At 41.3% G+C, this 17,884-nt stretch overlaps 1 protein-coding gene across 1 annotated transcript in view; it reads left to right on the top strand.

Moving 5' to 3' along the window:
* The window catches only part of DGKQ (diacylglycerol kinase theta), a 121,640-nt gene that overhangs the window by 57,474 nt on the left and 46,282 nt on the right, over window positions 1–17,884 (top strand). Inside the window, exons 6-7 of the mRNA XM_075280420.1 lie at window positions 1,887–2,040; window positions 14,089–14,157. Of these exons, the coding sequence (XP_075136521.1) occupies window positions 1,887–2,040; window positions 14,089–14,157 (223 nt within the window). The remainder of the gene's footprint in view (window positions 1–1,886; window positions 2,041–14,088; window positions 14,158–17,884) is intronic.

Genomic DNA, 17,884 nt, shown 5'->3' with positions numbered 1-17,884 from the left:
ACACACACACACACACCATACAAAATACACCAGTGCAAAACTGGACAATTCTTATGGGGCCATTACACAACCAAAAAATTTAATATGGGGCCACACGGTGGCTCAGTGGTTAGCACTGCAGCCTTGCAGCGCTGGAGTCCTGGTGTTCAAATCCTGCCAAGGGCAAAAAACCCATCTGCAAGGAGTTTGAATGTTCTCCCCATGTTTGCATGGATTTCCATCCCATACTCCAAAGACATACTGATAGGGAAAAAAATGTACATTGTGAACACTAAATGGGGCTCACAATCTACATTAAAAAAAAAAAGAAGAAATATACCCGTGCAAAGCTGGGTCTTCCTGCTAGTGTATGTGTGTGTGTAAATATATATGAACACCATCTTAGGCCAGCTGCACTTCAGTGCACATGCACAGGACTACCTATACACACTAAGGCCGTCGCACTATATAATTTGCATGTGCAATGCTATTAATAGAGGTAGATCTCCCGATTAGCCAGCGTTCCTCAGAACCACGCCTCATACAATGCATTGGATAGTTCCATGTGCTGCACACACCCCCTTCTGATGTGCGAGTTGTCTTTGACTTTTTGACATCACCGAACCATAGTTACTACTTCATTGTAGCGCAATCAGCAAATTACAGTTTATTTACCTATTTCTCATATTTACATATTTACTGTGATTGGTATAGATCCAGGGAGTATACTGACATTGGTTTTACTGGCACTTTGTGATAGCTTTATAATTTATATATATCATGCTGGTCTTTTTTCTTTTGTTTTGGTTTCCATTATCCTGTCTGACAATATACAGTACATGTAGTGTATATATGTTATGGTAATACATACTGCTGAACTTTCATGATCCTGTTAAACCTTTCGGTCACATGATGTATGTTTGTATAAAGACCTTCACAAGCAGAGTTATTATTTTTATATCAGATTGGTCTGATGAAGGTGCTTATGTTTTGAAACGTGTGACATTTTAACCTGGCAATAGAAAGACCTTTGAACATCTTTTACTGACTGTTCTATTGGATTGATACATATGGTTTTAACAGTACCTGAAGGAGGCAAATCCACATCATTCATTTCATTGACATGTCGTTTGATCCTCTGATTTACTTAAAGGGGTATTTCCACCTCAAGGATCCTATCTATACTGGTAGCTTATGTAAATTGAAGACTTTTCCTAAATAAATTGCTTTAGAAATGCTGCTTTGTTTGCCTATAGTTATGTGAACGTATTTCTTCCATTGTTTACATAGCGTTTCCAATACGCCGGACCTGTGTGATGGGACAAGTGACGTCACTCACTGCTCTGCCGACAGGACAATCAGTTCAGCTAATTGCAGTTTGCTGATAAAGCCCTGTCTGTTATCTCTCTATGTAAACACACAGATAACACTCAGTCCTTTCTCTAGAAGCATGTGCATATTATCTGGGCTGCATAAGTATTGTAATAGTTCATAGTATCCTGCATTTAGCAAGCTGGGGAAGGTGGGAGAAGTACAGGAAGTGAGAAGAGGAGACAGCAGGCAAAGTGCTGAAACAAGATCGGAAAATCCCTTTAATTCCAGTTTTTGTCCTTGATGAGTGTATATTAGAGATGAACGAATAGTATTCGATCGAATACCTCGCTCCCATAGGAATGCATGTAAGCGGCTGAACACCAAGGGGTTAAGTGCAGTGAATATTTGACACGCTTAACCCCTTGGTGTTCGGCACTTACACGCATTCCTATGGGTGTGAGGTATTCGATTGAATACTATTCGCTCAACACTAGTGTATATATAGATTTTCTTCCTTTCTGAATGTTTTAAATATTTTTATACTATATTATATACTTTGGTGATACATTATTTTTGTTCTGCTTCATTTTTAGGCACATGCTGCTTGTTATGTGATACTGAATCATGAATGTACATTTGGAAGACTGCGAAATATGGTGCTTCCACCAAATTGTGTTGTGTTACAGTCCCGTAATTTTAGCAAAATGCACTGCTTTAGAATATCGGAGAGTCTGCAAGCTGAACATGGTAAGTATTGCCTTACTAGATGGTTTAATTAATTTTGCTAATACTTGATATTCATTTTACTTGTTTATATTTCAAGTAAGAGTAATCTTGTTTTCACTTGTTATACACCCCTGGTGGCCATGATAATTATATTACTTTTGACCTTGTACAAATTAAGCCTAAATTACAAAATAAATACCATACATAAGACCTAAAATTGTACTAACCCTCCATACTATATTTTGTTTAAGAAAAAAAAAAAAAAAAAGTACCTGGCATGTTGTCAAAATGACTCTCAACACTTTACATGTAGGCACCTTGGCTGTAAGTGTAATCGGTTAGCTGATAATAGTGGCTAAAAGACTGACATAAGCAGAAAGCTACATGCTTCACAAATGCTGAAATAACTTTAACCTGTGCAAAGTTTATACATGTTATCTGTGTCTCCATATACATCATCATAATTTTCAGACCTGAAAAGACCAAAAGTAACAACCTATAACATTCATGGATTACACTCCTTTAACACCTGTAACTCCTTTACACTCCTTTAACCCCTTAACAACCGGCCCATAGTAAAATTACATCGGCACTGACAGGTCCTTCCTGACTGCCCTATAGTAAAATTACATCGGGCAGTCAGGGAAGGATTCCCTGTCAGTGCCGATGTAATTGGAGCGGATCTTAGCTGTATCTGACAGCTAAGACCCTGCTCCATTACCCCCCATCGGAGGGGGCTCCGATCGGGGTTTTTTAACCCCTTCAGTTCCGTGATCAAACATGATCACGGAACTGAAGCGGTTCCGTGACGGTGCCGGCCGAATCGGCACCCCCCGCGGCGAGATCGAGGGGTGCCGATGTCTCTAACATGGAGCCTGGGGTCTGGCCAGTGACCCCAAGCTCCAAGAGACCAACAATACCTGGTTGATCCTGCCCGGGGTAAGAGGAAGTCAGACGCAGGCAGCCCCTGCGTCTGACTTCCTCCAGACGCTGCAAGACACTGACAGCTGTGTCCTGCAGCGTCTGATAGAGAATTAGTGATGCTTTTATCAAAGCATCACTAATCCAAGTGTCCTAAAGTAAAAAGTGTAAAAGTAAAAAATAAAAAGTGAAAAATAAATAAAGTGTCTGATAAAAATGAATAAACTTATAAAGCCCCAAAATTTCCTTTTTTTCTATAAAAAATGAATTATTAAAAAAAAACCTAAAACTTAATAAAAACAATACATATTTGGTATCGTCGCGTCCGTAACAATCTGAACAATAAAACTCCAACAATATTTAATGTATACGGTGAACGTTGGAAAAAAAAAACCCGGAAAAAACCCGCCGGAAGTAGTGATTTTTCACCATCTCACCTTACAAAATATGCTATAAAAAGTGATCAAAAAGTCATATGCACCCCACAACAGTACCAATAAAAAGCGCACATTGTCCCGCAAAAAATAAGCCCTCAACCAACACTGTCAACCGAAAAATAAAAATGTTACGCTTCTCAGAAGATGGCGATGCAAAAAACATTGATTTATGTCCCTAAATGTGTTTTTATTCTACAGAATTAGTATCGCATAAAAAAATACTATAAATGAGGTATCGCCGTAACCGTACCGACCCGTAGAATAAAGGGAACATGTTACTTATATTGTACGCTGCATGGCGAAAAATTTAAAAGGTAGAATGCAATGCCAGGATTGATTATTCTTTAAAAAATCCTGCAAAAAAGGGTTAATAAAATGTAAGTTGTAGGCACCCAAAAATGGTGTCATTACAAAATGCATCACATCCCGCAAACAACAAGCCCTTATATGGCCACGTCACCAGAAAAATAAAGAAAATATAGCATCTAGTAATGTGAAGACAAACAACCCCAAAATCGCCAAATCATTAGAATACAACTGGCTGCGTCAGGTAGGGAATATATAAGCTGTGCGAGTGAATATCAGCGGACACCCCAGATTTACAGCTTACGAGGGAAAAGACACCGGAAGTGACCCCCTAAGTGACCCCAGAGTGACTCCCCCAATCATGGGACATAGTAGGGAATGTGGTGTTTGCAATGTTCTCCACACCGCTTATATATTCCCCTTCGCCATCCCCTCTGCAATCACGTCCGGGGTACTAATACTCACTACACCCCCTGATATATTCTTTCAGGGGTGCAGTTTTCAAAATGGGGTGACTCCTTTGGGGAATCCAGTTTTCTGGTACGTTATAGGCTCTACAAACATGACATGGCGTCCGGATACCAAACATCTGAATCTGTACTCTAAAAGTCGCATAGCGCTCCTTCCCTTCTGCGCCCTGCTGTGCGCCCAAACTGCAGTTTATGCCACATGTATGACACATGTATGACACTGGTGTACCCAGGATAACGGACATAATGTCATATGTGGGTATAAACTGATATTAGGGCACAGCCGGACACAGAAGGGAAAAGAAGGGTTATTGGGTTTTTGGAGCACAGACGGTTTGGTTTTTGGATGCCATGACGCTTTTGCAGAGCTGAAGCGCCAGTAAAGTGGAATCCCCTGATATGTGACCTTATTTTGGAAACTACACCCCTGAAGGATTTATCCAGGGGTACAGAGAGCATTTTTAACCCCCAAGTGTTGCTATAACATATTATCCATAAATGAATACAAAGCTGATTGTGAGAAGTGAAAATGCCAATTTTTCCAAGAATCGGTCATTTCAGTGCGTAATATGTTGTGTCCGACTCGTATCAGAGATGAACGCTCTGAAAGCTGTTGTGCCCGGGATACCCACTTACCAGTTTTTGGAGTGTGTATCTCTGCTGACATAAGTTGGGCACAACATATCAGATACTGAAATGGCGAATCTCTGGAAAACTTCATTTTTAACTTCTCATTATCAGCCGCAATTTCATTTCTGGAAACCAAATAAATGCAACTCTCAATGGTTAAAATGCTCGCTACACCGCTTGATAAATGCCATCAGTGGGGTAGTGTCCAAAATGGGGTGACATGTCTGCAGATTCCACTTCAGGGGCTTTGCAAAAGTGGCATGGTGTCCTAAAACCAAACTGTGCTCCAAAAACCAATATAGCGCTCCTTTCCTTCTGTGCCCGGCTGTGTCCAAACAGCCGATTCTACCTACATATGGCATTAAGTCTGTTATCCGGGGTACACCAGTGTCATACATGTGGGCATACACCGCCATTTGGGTACACAGCAGGGCGCAGATGTGAAGGAGCGCTATGTGCTTTTGGAGTGCAGATTTAGATTGTTGGTTTTTGGACACCATGTCATATTTGCCGAGACCCTAAAATTTCCCCTACAAAATGGGGTCACTTCTTGGCGAATTCCAGTTTACTGGCACCTCCAGGGCTCTGCAAAAGCAACATGGCGCCCCGAAAGTCCCTCTAACACTGTACCCCAATAGCTAAAAAGCGCACTGCCCCTTCCCTTCTGAGCCCTGCTGTGTTCCCAAGCAGCAGTTTACACCCACATATATAATTTTTTGCCCCTCGGGATGGCCCCTTAATAGTTTTAGGAGTGCAGGTCTCTGACAACACAAAGTGGGTGCAACGTATTGGGCACCGAAATGGCATATTTCTTTAAAAATTTCAATTTTCATTTTGTACATTAATTTTTGGGAAGCATTTTTAGGCTCAAAATGATAATACCCCTTGATACATTCCTTGATGGGTGTAGTTTTTAAAATGGGGTCACATTTGAGGGGTTTCCATTGTATTGGTACTTTAGGGGTTCAGCAAATGCGACATGGCACCTGAAAACTATTCCAGGAAAATCTGCCCTCCAAAATCCAATTAGCGCTCATTCCATTCTGAGCCCCACCATGTACCCATACAGCAGATTATGGCCACATATGGGGTATTGCCGTGTTCAGGAGAAATTGTGTAACAAACTGTGGGGGGCTTTCTCTCCTTTAACCCCTTGTGAAAATGAAAACTTTGGGGATAAAGGGACATTTTACTAATTTTTAACCTACACATCCCTAAGTTAGTAAAATCTGTGAAACGGCTATAGGGTCAAAATGTTCACTATACCCCTCAATGAATACCTTAAGGGGTCTAGTTTATAAAATGGGGTCATTTATGGGGGGTTTCAATTGTTTTGGTATCTCAAATCTTGTTTGAATGTGCAATGGGCCTGAAATATCTGCAAGCAAAATTTGTGTCTGGAAATCCAGTTGGTGATCCCTTCTTTTTGGGCCCTACCGTGCGTCCGTACATAGAATTAAGGCCACAAAGTGTACATTTTTGAACACGGGAGAAATGGGGCCATCTATTTTGGGGTGTTTTTCTTCATTTTCATGTGTTATGTGCAAAAAAACTGCCTTTTAAATTACTCTTTTGTGTAAAAAATATGAGAATTTTTTGTTTGACGCAAATTCTTTTAAAACCTATGGGGTCAAAATACTCACTATACCCCTCAATGAATACCTCAAGGGGTCTAGTTTATAAAATGGGTCATTTATTGGGGTTTTCAATTGTTTTGGTAACTCAAATCTTTTTTAAATGAGCAATGGGCCTGAAACATTTAGAAGCAAAAATTGTGTCTTGAAATCCAGTTGGTGCTCCCTTCTTTTTGGGCCCTACCGTGCATCCGTACATAGGATTAAGGCCACAAAGTGTACATTTTTGACCACGGGAGAAATGGGGTCATCTATTTTGGGGTGTTTTTCTTCATTTTCTTGTGTTATGTGCAAAAAAAACAGCCTATAAAATGACACTTGTGTAAAAAATGAAATTTTTTTTGTTTGACGCAAATTTTCTCAAAACTTATAGGGTCAAAGTACTCTCTATACCCCTCAATGAATACCCTAAGGGGTCTAGTTTATAAAATGGTGTCATTTATGGGTGTTTTCAATTGCTTTGGTAACTCAAATCTTGTTTGAATGTGCAATGGACATAAAATATCTGCAAGCAAAATTTGTGTTTTGAAATCCATTTGGCCCTCCCGACCTCTTAGGCCCTACTATATGTGCGTACATAGGACTAAGGCCACAAAGTGAACATTTTTTAACACGGGAGAAGTGGGGTGATATATTTTGGGGTGTGTTTCTTCTTTTTGATGTGTTGTGTGCAAAAAAAACTGGCTTTAAAATTACACATATTTGAAGAAAATGAAAATGAAATTTTTTTTGTCTATTGTAATAATTCTTGCAAAACAATATTTGTTTGATCAAAATGCTCACTATACCCCTCAAAGAATACCTGAAGGGGTCTAGTTTTCCAAATTGGGTCATTTAATGGGAGTTTCTGTCATTATGCCACCTATTCCTGTCTGCAAACATAGCTTGGTACCGGAAAAAATCACACACTCAAAATTTCCAAAATTTGCTTATAAACTTGATAAACTTGTAAATTGTCTAAGTTACTCAAATATGCTAAAATTATCTCAAATATGCTTGAAACACAAAAGAAACATTTGGAAATATATAACTACTAACTTTTTTGCCTTGTATTATTGTGTATATGTGAGATATCGCAGCTAAAAATGGAAAACATTGAAAAATTTTCAAAATTTTCAGCATTTGCGAGTTTTTTAATAAATTTACACAAGTTATATCAGTCTAATTTTACCTTCTCAGTAAAGTACAACATGTCACGATAAAACAATATCAGAATCGCTTGGATGCAATATACTGTTACAGAATTATTCACTGATAAAGTCACACAGGGCAAATTTCAAAAATTTGGCTTGGTCATTAAGGTCCAAAACAGGCTGGTCACTAAGGGGTTAAAGAACTCATGTTCTTTGCCTGTTCTTCTGAGGAGGCTGGTCTATGTTTGATCCCTCACAATAGAGGTCTACGTAGACTGCTAGCGATCTTTTTTCCGCGAGCATGAATAAACCACTCGCTGAAAAAAGAAGCAAGCTGCTCTTTCTTTAGGCGGACATCGGAGCAGAAATCGCCGCGGCGCGTCTGCGTCAAGAAGATCCCTCCAGACTAGGCCAATTCATTTGGGCCTATTCTGGAGTGGGAATTTGCGGCTAGCCGCAGCAGGCGCATTTTGGTCCTGATTCTGACGTGCTTCCCGCGTCAAAATCAGGACCAAAATACATAGTCACTAGCTCCATGTGAACTAGCCTTTAAATTGTTGATTATGCTAGCTAAAGTAAAATTTTCAGTGTCACACTGAAATTTACATTTTCAGAGTGCTACAGTAAATCTTTTTTTCCACTTAAAATTTTTATTATTTTGGCATTTTACTAATTTGTCGTAACATTGATATGAACAACAACTTTTTTTTTTAAATAAACGTGGTAGAGGGAAAATGGGTGGCACTACTGACACAACAGCATATCTAACTTTTAAAGTTATTTTTCCTCCACAGCATATAGTTGAAGTGGCATATGTAGCTGGACTTATAGCCAATATTGGCTTAGCCTTGTGATAGATGGTGCTCTACACCCAGGAAAAAACAGTTCATGTAACTTTGTAACATAGAAAAAAGATAGGTGGCACTCACCAAGGCTGGATATAATTAAAAAATGAGTCCTTTATTCAGCATTTCATCAGTGGCGGATCCAGGCTTTGCGGGGCCCTGGGCAATGGAATCCCCCCCAGGGCAACGGGGGGTCTGGGGGTCCTCCCCCAGGATTTTTTGAAAAAAGGCCCCTGCACACCGTATTATACCCAATAGTGGCCACTGCACACAGTATTATGTCCCATAGTGGCCCCTGCACACAGTATTATACCCAATAGTGTCCCCTGCACACAGTATTATGTCCCATAGTGGCCCCTGCACACAGTATTATGTACCATAGTGGCCCCTGCACACAGTATTATGTCCCTTAGAGGCCCCTGCACACAGTATTATGTCCCTTAGAGGCCCCTGCACACAGTATTATACCCAATAGTGTCCCCTGCACACAGTATTATGTCCCATAGTGGCCCCTGCACACAGTATTATGTCCCATAGTGGCCCCTGCACACAGTATTATACCCATAGTGGCCCCTGCACACAGTATTATGTCCCATAGTGGCCCCTGCACACAGTATTATGTCCCATAGTGGCCCCTGCACACAGTATTATGTCCCATAGTGGCCCCTGCACACAGTATTATACCCCATAGTGGCCCCTGCACACAGTACTATACCCATAGTGGCCCCTGCACACAGTATTATGTCCCTTAGAGGCCCCTGCACACAGTATTATGTCCCTTAGTGGCCCCTACAGGACTAAATACTTTTGTTTTAGTAACTCCATGTGCCTCATATTAATAGCAGTTAACCCCATCATGTCCCTCACATTAACCCCTGTGTGTCTCACCATAAGAGTTACTGATATGTGAGAGACATGGAGGTAATAATAAAGTATCTTCATCACTATTACCCCCATATGTCTCACATATCAGTAACTCTTAAGCTGAGGCACACATGGGTTAATGTGAGGGACATGATGGGGTTAACTGCTATTAATATGAGGCACATGGAGTTACTAAAACAAAAGTAATCACCCCAAATGCCTGATATTAATAATCATAGTAACCCCAGTGTGTACCTGTGGACCTGTTTTCTTTCTTCAGTTTCATTTTCCTGGAGCAGCTTCTTCCTCTTCTCCTCTTGCAGGACGGCAGGAGCTCGGCAGTGATAAGCCCCGCCTCCTGGGCTCTCCTCAGCCCTCTCATTGATGGGCAGAGGACAGGCAGAGAAAGGGAGGGGGGAGAGAGGGGGAACATCCTGAAGTGCTGAGAGGAGCCAGACCTGCAGCTCCTGTGTCTCAGCCGTTGCTGCAGCTTCGGGGCCCCCTGTTGGTGGAAAGTATTCCACCAACAGGGGGCCCCGATCATTATACTCGGGGGTCCGAAAAGACCTCCGAGAATAATGATAGCAGCAGTAGCAGCTGTCACCGGGCCCCTGATGTCCCAGGCCCTGTGGCAGCTGCCTCTGCTGCCTCCGTGGTAGTTACACCACTGCATGACATGCCTCCTGTCACTGTGTGTAGCCGATCGCGTACACAGACAGGAGGCAGCAGTCAGAGCTGTACCACCTCCCCCCTCTCTAGGTATCGCTGCGCATCAGATACTTGGAGCGGGCGGACGGTGGGCATCTGCAGGCAGTGCTGATGAGCTGACTGTCTATCAGTGTCTGATGCCACGGGGCCTCGAGCTGCTCGGAGGTGGAGGAGGGAGGGTGCAGGGCGCTTCAGGGCCGTCTCGGGCCCGGATCTCATGAAGGCCGGCTCCAGCGTGTGCTTGGCTGAGGCCTGTCCGGCCTGAGTCGTACCTCGTATGGCGCGGGGCCCCGGGTGGTTGCCCGGCTCGCCCGGCCCTGGATCCGCCCCTGCATTTCATAACAACACACTTCAGAAGAGAGTTTTTTTTAATTATATCCAGCCTTGGTGACTGCCCCCTATCTTTTTTTCTGTTACAAACTTTTTTTTTTTTTTTAATTTCAACATTTTTATTGATTTACATATGCAATACATATTATGTTGCATAAACTATTACAACTATTTTTTGACCAATTTTTTTTAATCAAAAATTTAAATTTCTGCCCCTTACACAAACATATAAAACATTTACACCCAAGTAACAACATAGTGCAATCTATAAGTACAGTCATGGTCAAAAGTTTTGAGAATGATACAAATATTAATTTTTACAAAGTCTACTGCTTCAGTTTTTCTAATGGCAATTTGCATATACTCCAGAATGTTATAAAGAGTGATCAACTTAACAGTAATTACTTGCAAAGTCAATATTTGCCTAGAAAATTAACTTTATCCCCCAAAACACATTTCAACATCATTGCAGCCCTGCCTTAAAAGGACCAGCTAACATTGTTTCAGTGATTGCTCCATTAACACAGGTGTGGGTGTTGATGAGGACAGGGCTGGAGATCAATTTGTCATGATTAAGTAAGAATGACACCACTGGACACTTTAAAAGGAGGCTGGTGCTTGGCATCATTGTTTGTCTTCTGTTAACCGTGGTTATCTCTAAAGAAACACGTGCAGTCATCATTGCACTGCACAAAAATGGCCTAACAGGGAAGAGTATCGCAGCTAGAAATATTGCACCTCAGTCAATAATCTATCACATCATCAAGAACTTCAAGGAGAGAGGTTCCATTGTTGGCAAAAAGGCTCCAGGGCACCCAAGAAAGACCAGCAAGTGCCAGGACCGTCTCTTAAAAGTGTTTCAGCTGCGGGATTGGGCTACCAGCAGTGCAGAGCTTGCTGAGGAATGGCAGCAGGCAGGTGTGAGTGCATCTGCACGCACTGTGAGGCGGAGACTCTTGGAGCAAGGCCTGGTCTCAAGGAGGGCAGCAAAGAAGCCACTTCTCTCCAGAAAAAACATCAGGGACAGACTGATATTCTGCAAAAGGTACAGGGAGTGGACTGCTGAGGACTGGGGTAAAGTCATTTTCTCTGATGAATCCCCTTTTCGATTGTTTGGGACATCTGGAAAACAGCTTATTCGGAGAAGACGAGGTGAGCGCTACCACCAGTCTTGTCTCATGCCAACTGTAAAGCATCCTGAAACCATTCATGTGTGGGGTTGCTTCTCAGCCAAGGGAATCGGCTCTCTCACAGTCTTGCCTAAAAACACAGCCATGAATAAAGAATGGTACCAGAATGTCCTCCAAGATCAACTTCTCCCAACTGTCCAAGAGCAGTTTGGCGAGCAACAATGCCTTTTCCAGCATGATGGAGCACCTTGCCATAAAGCAAAGGTGATAACTAAATGGCTCAGGGAACAAAACATAGAGATTTTGGGTCCATGGCCTGGAAACTCCCCAGATCTTAATCCCATTGAGAACTTGTGGTCAATCATCAAGAGATGGGTGGACAAACAAAAACCTACAAATTCTGACAAAATGCAAGCATTGATTGTGCAAGAATGGACTGCTATCAGTCAGGATTTGGTCCAGAAGTTGATTGAGAGCATGCCAGGGAGAATTGCAGAAGTCCTGAAGAAGAAGGGTCAACACTGCAAATATTGACTTGCTGCATTAACTCATTCTAACTGTCAATATAAGCTTTTGTTACTCATAATATGATTGCAATTATATTTCTGTATGTGATAAAAACATCTGACAAACACACAGAACAACCAGAGGGCAGCAGATCATGTGAAAATATAAGATTTGTGTCATTCTCAAAACTTTTGGCCATGACTGTAGTTCACAGACCAAAGAGTAAAATTGGTTTGCATTTAAAAAAAGCTATCTATTGTAGCGCTTTTTCGTAAACAATGTTTCTGGTTTTTACCTGCATATATGGAAAGACTTTTGGGGTCACCCACTCTAGAGCAAACAACATACAACTGTCCATGTGAAAAACATGGGCTCTCCAAATTAATGCCGGCTGCTTTTAGTGATTGACCTTGTGCCTCTCTGGGCCATGGATTCTACAGCTCCATAGACTTCTATGGAGTCTGCAAAATTCACAGCTTTGTGCACAAAGAAGTCTATGGAACTGGCAAATCCATGGCCTGGGGGCCTGTGAAAAATATTGTAGTGTGCAAGCAGCCACTAAGGATACCAGACGTTTTTGTCAGTGCGTTTGTGTATGTATGTGCATCCATGTGTATGTATGTGTGTGTGTGCATGCATGTGTGTGGTCTGTGTACATGTGTGTGTGTGCGTATGTGATCCATGTGTATGTATGCGTGTGTGGTCGTGTATATGTATGCATATATGTGCGCCTGTGATCCATGTGTTTGCGCATGTGCAGTGCAAGTGTCAATGCGTGTGGTAATTGTGTGTGAGTGCACATGTGCTCTGTTCGTCCGTGTGCATTCATCTGAGTGTGTTTGCGTGCGTGTGTGGTATTTATGGGGTGGTGTTATGCTGTTTGTGGGGTGGTGTTTGTGTTGTGTGAGTCTAGAGTGGTCTGATGTTTGTGTGATTTGTTGTGGTATTTGTGTGGTGTTGTGCTTGTGGGTTGGTGTATGTGTGCTGTCTGTGTGATGTTCATATGGTGTTTGTGAAATGTTTGTGTGTTGTGTGTGGTGTTGTGGCCCCTTTAGCAGCGACTCTTTGGCATGGTCGCTATAATCCATCCCTGTCAGTTACAACTGTTTTCCCCTATGTGCGCGTGTGATCCATGTGTTTGTGCATGTGCAGTGCAAGTGTCCATGCGTGCAGTAGTTGTGTGTGCTCTTTTCGTCCGTGTGTATAGTGTGCATTCATCCGAGTGTGTGTGCGTGCGTGTGGTGTGCATGTGTTAATTTATGGGGTGGTGTTGAGCTATTTGTGGGGTGGTGTTTGTGTTGTGTGTGTCTAGTGTGCTCTGGCATTTGTGTGGTGTTGTGCTTGTGGGTTGGTGTACATGTGGTGTTTGCTAAATGTCTGTGTGTTGTGTGTGGTGGTGCGGCCCCTTCAGCAGCGCCTCTTTGGTGCCGTCACTATAATCCATCCCTGTCAGTCACAACTGTTGTTTTCCCCTCAGCACTTTCACTTTTCCCTATTATATGTATAGGGCCTAACTTCGGGGGCCCAAATCTCATGACGGGGGGACGCTAGCGAGATGTGACATGCACAGTATTCGGCTCCTGTGGGTGGAGAGGGGGCGTGCCAAATTTCAAATCGGGTGAGAACTGTGGATTTGTATAGAGCAGACTACTACAGGATTTGAGTGATAGATAGATAGATAGATAGATAGATAGATAGACCGTGCTGCTTATTATATTATGTTAAGTTAATATAATGGCTTGCGAAAGTATTCACACCCCTTGAACTTTTCCACATTTTGTCACCTTACAACCACAGATGTATCTTATTGGGATTTATATTTATTTATATTGATAGTGTGCTTGTCAAAACTTGCATAGTTGCATTTAACCAGTAGACCATGCTGAAATGCATCTTGTTGTAATCTTATAATGAGCAATGTTTGTTTCGCTTTGTGGCTATGTAAGTATATGTAATGGTTCACAAATTCATAAACTTGGCAGAGCCCATACAGTGCTTTTGTAGGTTTTCAGCAGTGACGTTAATTTAGGAGATAACAAAAGAGGGAAAAAAATCTCCATAGTAAACATGAGGTACACCTGAAAAGTGATAAATATAGTGACAAATGCTTAGTTTTTACAGGCAACATTGAAATGTTTAATGTTGTTTTGACAGATGACGACAATGAAACAGATGGAACAACACAAGGATCAATAAAGGAAACTCCTACATCTGCAGACTCAAGTATGTAATACCTAATTGTGCTAACATATTTCATAGTTTGCCAGAATTAGTATCTTAATTTCATTTTTAATTCTTTATTTTTACTGATAAATAGTGAAAAAATATTTATCTTGGTTATAGTTTTTGTATTTTTCAGTGCTGATAAATTGACACTTTTAGCTTCATGAATGATTTGTGGTGTATGGAGGGATCAGCTTATGCCCTTTTTTTTTTTTTCCCCCCTGATAGGGGGGTTGATGGGAATCAGAAGTCTGACTCTTTGTGATCATAAGGTTATGCTTATCCCCTGGATACGATGAAGATTTTCCTTTAACCCCTCCCTGACAATTGCCATTCATGTTTGTCAAGGTGATCACATAGCTATAGCTCCTGTAATAACCAGGACAGTGTGAACTCCTTTCCCAGCTGTTCAATCTTTCAGATGCTGTTGTTAATGCTAAATGAAGACTTAAAATGGTTTACAGAAGATGAGGACTGCTTGTATCATGTAATTGCACCTCGCCTCAATATGACCTGACAGTGACCTCCATGCCTTTGGTTTGCAACCTATGGAAGACTAAGATTAACTGCAAAAATGTTCTTATATTTAGAGATGTAAAACAAAATTCTATTTTTTTTTTTTTTGTTTATCAAGATTTCCCGAAAAATAGAATAAAAATTAGTTGAGGCTAAGCAGAAACCTGACTTGCAAAAATAGCTCAAACAGGAGTTTATGGGGTATCGCTTTACTCAGGATAAATAACTTTTTGACTTTTATATCCCTTGTGAAAATGAAAACGTTTGAGCTAAAACTACACTGTTTTGTTTTCTTGGCGTAATGCTCCTAAATTAAGTCAAATGCCTATGGTGTCTAAATAGACTAACTATAACCCACATTCGTACATTTCTGTACATTTCTTAAAGGTTGTGGTTTCCAAAATGAGGTGACTTCTAGGAGATATACCACTGTGCAGAACCTCCAGGCAGTCTGCAAAAGCTTTCCAGCAAAATATACCCTCTGACTCCCACCAAGTGCCTAAACATATGGGGCATTGCTATATATAGTTGGAAATATGTAACCTATTGTGTAGTGCTTTGTGGGCTAAAACTTAACTTATGTTTATAAATTCCAAAATGGTCACAACACTCGACTGGTTGAGAGGTTTTCTTTTGAGGGGGACTTGGGAGTCACTAGCAGCAACCCTCAAGCCAAATGTTACAGCATACTGTACAGCCAGGACCCGTATGGAAGAACTTGAAAAAGGGTTTAATGACAAGGCCCCTAGGGGCCATTTTGGAATCCTTCCTGTTTGTAAGATTCCGAATTTCCTGTCGGAAGCCTTTATGGATGTGATTATGTTGTCAGCCTGCTCTATGGCCCTGGCAAATTTAGCTAGGCACTCTGTTTGGCTCAAAGCGGTTGTCCAGGATAACCCTAAAACCCTACACAAATCTAAACACCCTCCTACTTTCTAAATTACATTATTAATCAAAAATACCCATATCACATGACCGCCCCATGTACATTTTTTGATTATCCGATGACAATACGTTTCCCCCTCCCATCCACACCATCATACTTGCCTATCTTCTTCATGTCTGAGCTTTCTTCCCTGGGGATGGCTCCTCCACTGATGACGTCGGCACACGCATTGGTGTCGAGGGAGCCGATAATACATCTCTGTTGTGCAAACTGGGAACATGCGCAATAGAAAAGTATTGAAGGCAACGGGCACAGCGTTGTGCATTCCCAGCAGAAGGAAAACCAGAAGAAGACAGGTAATGTATAATAGAGTGGGGGACGGAGGGGAGGGTGGGGTTGGCTAGGCTGAATGAGTTAGGAAAGGCTAGCAGTGGGAGGGATAGCTAGGGAGACAGGGAGGGGGTGGAGTGAGCTGGAGATAGTGTGAGAGCCTACAACTACCAGAATGCATTGCAGCAGGAAGCTACACACACCATGTAAACAAATGCAGAAGATGCTAGGTACTCCCAGAGAAACCCAGAAATAACTCAAAATACTGCTAAAGTTATATGAGTGCACTTATTAACCCATTAATAACACTAGCATACTTTAAAAAAAATATATATATATATATATATATATATATATATATATATATATATATATATATATATAATTTATATTTATTATTATTATAATTTTTTTTTCCCAGAAAACCCCTTTAATAACTGGTCAAGAAATCTGGTATCTACACTGTGTGCAGAATTATTAGGCAAGTTGTATTTGAGAGGATTCCTTTTATTATTGTTCAACAACTATGTTGTCAGTCAACCCAAAAGACTCAGAAATATCAAAGCTTAATATTTTTTTAAGTTGGAGTGTTTTTTGTTTTTTATTTTTTAGATTTGGCTATCTTAGGAGGATATCTGTTTGTGCAAGTAACTATTACTGTGCAGAATTATTAATAAAATCCAAATTTAAACCAATAACAGTACAAAATTTAGAAATAAACATTTCTGACATTCAAAAACAAACAAAAAAAATCTGTGACCAATATAGCCACCATTCTTTACGATACCACTCAAAAGCCTTCCATCCATAGATTCTGTCAGTTGCTTGATCTGTTTACAATCACCATTGCGTGCAGCAGCCACCACAGCCTCCCAGATACTGTTTCGAGAGGTGGACTGTTTTCCCTCCCTGTAGATCTCACATTTTATGAGGGACCACAGGTTCTCTATGGGGTTCAGATCAGGTGAACAAGGGGTCCATGTCATTATTTTTTCTTCTATTAGATCTTTACTGGCCAGCCATGCTGTGGAGTAATTGGATGCATGTGTTGGAGCATTGTCCTGTATGAAAATCATATTTTTCTTGAACGATACCAACTTCTTCCTGTACCACTACTTGAAGAAAGTGTCTTCCAGAAACTGGCAGTAGGTCTGGGAGTTGAGCTTCACTCCATCCTCAACCCGAAAAGGTCCCACAAGTTCATCTTTGATGATACCAGCCCATACCAGTTCCCCACCTCCACCTTGCTGGCGTCTGAGTCGGAGTGGAGCTTTCTGCTCTTTACTGATCCAACCTCGGGCCCATCCATCTGGCCCATCAAGAGTCACTCTCATTTCATCGGTCCATAAAACCTTAGAAAAATCAGTCTTAAGATATTTCTTGGCCCAGTCTTGACGTTTTATCTTGTGTTTCTTGTTCAAAGTTGGTCGTTTTTCAGCCTTCCTTACCATGGCCATGTCCCTGAGTATCGCACACCTTGTGCTTTTTGATACTCCAGTAACGTTGCAGCTCTGAAATATGGCAAAACTGGTGGCAAATGGCATCTTGGCAGCTTCACGCTTGATTTTCCTCAATTCATGGGCAGTTATTTTGCACCTTTTTTTTTATCAACACTCATCTTGCGACCCTGTTGGCTGTTTGTCATGAAACGCTTGATTGTTCGGTGATCACGCTTCAAAAGTTTTGCAATTTCAAGACTGCTGCATCCCTCTGCAAGACATCTCACAATTTTTGATTTTTCAGAGTCCGGCAAATCTCTCTTCTGACCCATTTTACCAAAGGAAAGGAAGTTGCCTAATAATTAAGCACACCTTATATAGGGTGTTGATGTCATTAGACCACACCCCTCATTACAGAAATGCAAATCACCTGATTTACATAATTGGTCGTTGGCTTTCAAGCCTATACAGCTTGGAGTAGGACAACATGTATTAAAAGGAAGATATGATCAAAATACTCATTTGCCTAATAATTGTGTACATAGTGTGAGTCTAT

The sequence above is a fragment of the Leptodactylus fuscus genome, chromosome 1, assembly GCF_031893055.1.
Source record: "Leptodactylus fuscus isolate aLepFus1 chromosome 1, aLepFus1.hap2, whole genome shotgun sequence".
NCBI classification, from domain to species: domain Eukaryota; kingdom Metazoa; phylum Chordata; class Amphibia; order Anura; family Leptodactylidae; genus Leptodactylus; species Leptodactylus fuscus.
This window is presented reverse-complemented; position numbering and strand designations above follow the sequence as displayed.